We start from the raw sequence: 5,949 nt of genomic DNA, 5'->3' as shown, positions 1-5,949 counted from the left end.
GTAATCCAATCAGTCTATAGCTGATTGAACTAATTGACTGAGTCTATCTTGAAAATAAAAATAATAAAAAAAATAATAATTGAATTTTCATGTTCAGCTAACATATTTTGAATTTCTATTTGTTTCCAAAGATTTTATCTCCAAGAATGGAAAATTAGAAATATATAGAGTAAATGTGTGTGTGTGTGTGTGTGTGTGTGTGTGTATGTGTGTGTGTGTGTGTGTGTGTGCACGTGTGTGCATGTGTGTGTGTGTGTGTGTGCGAGTGAGTGAGTGAGAGTATACGCCTTTCTGTGTGTATGCATGCATGTACACACACACACTCACACATGCATGTATACACATGTATGTATATATGTGTGTATATACATATATATATATACATATACATGTATATAGATATATATGTACACATGTATGTGCATGCATATGTGTGTGCGTGAGTGTGTGGATGTGTGGATAGATGCACATGTATATGCATATATATATATGTGTGTGTGAATATGTGTGTATATATATATATATATATATATTATATATATATATATATATATATATATATATATGTGTGTGTGTGTGTGTATGTATATATATTTATATCAGTACGAAATCTATAACTTTTAACTGAAAAATGGGGCCATTACAAGTCTAGGTTCAGAAATTTATAATAATTTTGACAATGATTTCAAAGTTCCATCAGTATTTGACCTTGTCAGACTGGCAAAACTTTGAATACATTTTCAATAAAATTATTATTATTATTATTGTTGTTGTTGCCATTATCATTTGTGTGTGTCTATGTATGCACATGTATATACAGACATACACACATATGTATTTAGATATATGCATATACATATACATATATATAATATACACACATATATATACACACATACATAAGCATATATATAGATATATACACACATATATATATATATATATATATATATATATATATATATAGATGTACGTGTTCATACATATGCACATACATATATACATACATATATGCAGGTATTCATGATTCACACAACCACACATGCATACATACAGCCATTTCTTCATACATACATACATACATACATACATAAAAAGTTATATAGATACATGTGCACAAATGTCTGTATATTCAGGTTTCTAGAGTATAAAATTTACTTTCAGGCCAGTGAACTGTGGTTTAAATAAGAGAAAAGAAAATCTCTTGCATAGATCTCCAGCATTAACTTACTGCAGCAACTAAAGTCAGTGACAATGTATCTACACGTATGTGTACTGCTATTACTTCTTTTGGATTATTCTTTCTGTATAGACTTTACATACCATGTGAAAGAAGGCCAGAGCCCTGGTCTTTTTATTGGTGATATTGCTTCTGATACTGAAGTACTGCGCAGCATTCCACCAAGGGACCACAGTTTCATCCGTTTCAGCTTACTACAAGAAAACACAGCTGTTAATTCACAGTTATTCAATGTCTCCAAAACCGGGAGATTATACACATCTCAGGTATTGGATGCTGAGCCTCTTTGTAAATATAATAAAGAGTGCAGTAAAATCATTGAGATTGCAGTGCAAAATAAGAAAGCTTTTGTGAAAATATTAGAAATAAAAGTTTTAATAGAAGATATAAATGATCATCAACCAGAATTTGCTAATGATAAGATTAATCTTGAATTCTCTGAAGGTGATGCTATAGGAATGGCAAAATCAATACCCAATGCTATTGACAGAGATGCTAGTATTTTAAATTCCCAGATTGTATATTATCTAAAGAAGGATCTGGATGACCCATTCAATTTATCTGTTTTAAAGACAGTTGATGGAGCTTCAAAACTCGAAATAATTCTAATTAAAAGACTCAATCGTGAAATTAGAGATACATATAACCTTGAAGTTGTTGCAAAAGATAAAGGCTCGCCTCCTCAAAATGGTGTTTTATATGTTCAGATATCTGTAACAGATGAGAATGATAATTCTCCAGTATTCACTAAGACTTTGTATAATATATCCTTAAGAAACACACAAGAAAGAAGCCTTCCAATTGTCAAGCTGTCGGCAACTGACACCGATAAAGGTAAAAACGGTAAAGTTACCTATTCATTTAGCTCTAAGATGACAGAACCTTCGAAAAAATATTTCAGATTAAATGCTGAAACAGGTGAAATATTGCTAAGTCAACATTTTCAAAGTGAAGTGAAACAAAACTACCAGTTGTTTATCGATGCTAAAGATGGTGGAAATCCTCCAATGCGAGCTACAGCTATAGTTTTTATAAATATGATTAACCAGGAAAATAATCCACCAAAAATAAATGTAAAATTTTTTTCTAAAACAGCTGAAAACAAAGCTACCATTTCTGAAGATATTGAAGTTGGCAGCTTTATAGCTTATCTGAAAATCACAGACAATGACATTGGACAGAATGGTGAGGTGGAGTGTAAACTTAAACATAATAAATTCATGCTTCAGAAAATGGGGAGAAAGAAATACAAAGTCGTGGTTCAAAAAACAGTAAACAGAGAAATTGAAGACTACACAGACTTTATAATAATTTGTGAAGACAGAGGTTCACCACCGCTCCAGACAGAAAAGAAATTCTTAATCAAAATAATGGATGTCAATGATGTGCAGCCAAGCTTTACTAAAAATACTTTCAAATTTCTAACTTACGAAAATGAAGACTCAAATTTTCCAGTCGGTCTTATAAATGCAACAGATCCTGATTTAGGACCAGGGGGTAAACTAACATATTCATTTTTAGATGACAATAACTTTTTTCCTTTTAAGATTTCCAATTTTGGATTTATAGCTACAACTCAGTCATTGGACCGAGAGAAACAGGAAATATATAATATGAAAGTTATTGTTAAAGACAATGGAGTACCATCTCTCAGTAGTACAGCAAATATTATCATAGAAGTTATGGATAAAAATGACAATGCACCATATTTTACATTTCCTAGTTTTGATCCTTTTAATATAGACGTCCACTACCATCCACAGAGTAAGAGTGACATCACAACATTAAGAGCCTCTGATAGAGACAGTCATGTAAACTCTTTCCTCAGGTATGAAATACTTGGTGGTAATAACAAACAGCTATTTACAGTCAACCCTTACACAGGAATTTTATCTTTCTCTCGTACAGTTTACCAAAATGATGCTGGATCATATAACATAAAATTAGCAGTCAAAGACAGTGGAACACCAATTTTATCAGCAACAACCACACTATCTTTGACACTAACTGTTAGCAATACAACAGCCAGAATGTACACAGCTGAAGACACAGAGTCAGATAATAGAATACATATTAACTTGATGATTATTATAGTAGTGGCTGCAGTGATAGTTTCTGTGGCTATTGTAGTTTCTGTAACAACATGCATCATAAGAAGGAACCAAAACGATACTTTAATTGATGTCAATGACAAGTTTATTACTGAAATGGGAGAATCAGAATATGCCTGTCAATCACAGTATGATGCAACTTTTACTACAGCCCAAGATGTTAGTAATGATAGAATCTTTGAAGGTACCTTATTAAAGAAAACTTCTGAAAATAATTGGAAAGGCTTAGAAACAGGTGTACAGCTGCAAGATCTTACTCCAGTTACTCAGCAGGTAAGAGCTTTCATTAATTTATGTTCAAATTATGTTGAAGAATATTCCAAACCAAATTGTTCTACACAAAAAAAAATAAAATAAAGAAAATATATAAAATATATCTCAAAAATAGATGGTAGATTTTGCAGAGAAATTCAGAGGAAAGCATAAATCAATTATATTAATGATCAAGATATATCTATCTAAATATATTGAGTGGACTGCTAAAATCTTATTCACATTATAAAACCTCTCAGACATGATGTTCACTCTTCCATATAGGTTTTAATTGTGTAAGATTTATTAACTAATTTTGTCAGAGGGGTTAACAAAGTTGAAAGCATAGTCATCTGGTTAAAAAGTTTGCTTTGCAGCTTTGTAATACAAAGTTCAAATCCACTATACAGCAACCTTGAGCAAGTGCCTTCTATAATAATCTTGGATTTGCCTAAGCTTCAGGAGTGAAATTTAGTAATTAGATACTGTGTGGAAGCCTGTCAGAGTGACCATTTCTGATCTTCTTGGGTGGTAGACTCAATCCATCACCTGATACTTTTGAATACTTTTAACAGAGTTCAATTTGTTGTAAGTATTCAGTTCAGATCAGTTCAGTGGAGTGAGAATAACAACGTCTCTCTCTCTCTCTCTCTCTCTCTCTCTCTCTCTCTCCTTTTTCTTTCAAATGTCTTGGAGGCCCTGTAAAAATAGTTGGTGCTGTTCTTAATCCTCTGATTAAGCAGTGTAAAAATAAAAAAGCAAAAAGAAAAAGGTCATATATACTGGTATATTAAGGGAAGCACCATAGTTTAAAGATTAACTGCTTCATTTTGGGCCTTTTTAAGCAAAACTTGATAAAAATACTAGGATAACTAAATAGTTAGTAATGTTGGTACTAATATACTTACTGTGATAGACAAAAGAATTTTAATGAGTTAAAATCACATGTGATGAGGAGAATTAATCATTAGCTAAATGAACAATTCTAGTTATGAAAAGGACATGAGAGACAAACCTGGAATTTTGATTAAAATTAATTAAAAAATAGAACATAGGAAATGCATTGAGAAGTGATTTTTTATCTAAAGATGTATGATAATAACTCACACATGTTTCTATCTTATTAAACCTCCTCAGTTAATAGTCTCAGCAGTACAGCTAGATAAAGATAACATGAAAGATTTATAAACTCATACCCCACTATATTGTCTTTAGTCCATTTTTAATTAATTTAAGTTTAATTAAACGCTGTCTCTTTTGATCAGAATTTATCATTAACGGTAATAATTCTTTCTTCTCATTATGTGTGCAAGTTTTATCAAATGAAATTTCATTCCTCAATACAATAAGTATGTTAGCATCAACTTCACTACATGGCTTCCTTGCAGAATGCATCCCTGATAATTTCTTTTTTAATCCTTCCCAGAAAATAATTACATAGTTTAATTAAACAATTAAAAAAAAGTTTTATTTACATAAAATTATATTAAAATAAATGGAGGATTGCTGAAAAAGATTGCTGGATCTCCAGAGTGTTAGAGAAATGGGTAAACTTGCCTTGCAGTATTTCTTTCAGCTCTATACATTCTGGTTTCAAATCCTACCAAGATTAACTCTACCTATCATCCCTCCAGGACTGAAAAAATAAAATTCCAGTCTATGACTGATGATATCAGCTACGCCCCCCTCTCCTCAAAAGCTGCTGGTCTTGTGCCTAAATTAGAGAAATAATATTAAGAAACATATATGGTATATCGCTCATAGATTATATTATTATTTGATGGTGTTATGCGGCAGATTGTGTCTTCATTGATATTTTGTCACAACAACATAATTGATGAAAATTGATGTGCATGAGTTCAAGTCATGATAAAAACATTCAGGATTCTATATAAAGAAAGAATTAGAAGACTTATATCCTATCAATACGTAAGTATCTTTACCAACCAAAGTGGAAGACACATCTGTGTTACATATAAGAAAAAAAGATGGATGATCAATCATAAATAGATATGTCCGTTTGGCCTAACATAAAGACAGAAGACTTAAGCTGTAGAAAAATAACCACAACTCTCGACTTGTACCTTTAACTCTGTTAATTTATCAAGTGTCAGTTTGTAAGATAAGTAGCAAAGCATATCGCATTGTGTCAGGTTTTAGATTTCAGCCATGCAGTCTTCATTTTGGACAATAAGTTTACTCAGATAACAATTGTTAGTTGTTTGATTAGGAACAGAAAGCAAAGCAAAACATTAAATTATGAGGGTGTGTGTGTGTGTGTGTGTGTGTGTGTGTGTGTTTGTGTATGTTTGTATTTAAATATATATATATATATATATATATATA

At 31.5% G+C, this 5,949-nt stretch overlaps 1 protein-coding gene across 3 annotated transcripts in view; it reads left to right on the top strand.

Annotated features, from left to right (window-relative positions):
• LOC106872386 (protocadherin-18) overlaps window positions 1-5,949 on the top strand; it is a 119,316-nt gene that overhangs the window by 3,145 nt on the left and 110,222 nt on the right. For all 3 annotated transcript variants that reach the window (XR_008265539.1, XM_014919372.2, XM_014919373.2), the window contains exon 2: window positions 1,165-3,624. Coding sequence is in view for 2 of the 3 variants with exons in the window: in XM_014919372.2 (XP_014774858.1) it covers window positions 1,255-3,624 (2,370 nt within the window). In the remaining variant the exon portion in view is untranslated. The remainder of the gene's footprint in view (window positions 1-1,164; window positions 3,625-5,949) is intronic.

This window comes from Octopus bimaculoides, chromosome 14, assembly GCF_001194135.2.
Source record: "Octopus bimaculoides isolate UCB-OBI-ISO-001 chromosome 14, ASM119413v2, whole genome shotgun sequence".
Classification (NCBI taxonomy): domain Eukaryota; kingdom Metazoa; phylum Mollusca; class Cephalopoda; order Octopoda; family Octopodidae; genus Octopus; species Octopus bimaculoides.
Note: the sequence above shows the minus strand (reverse complement) of the source record. Positions and strands in the feature narration are given on the sequence as shown.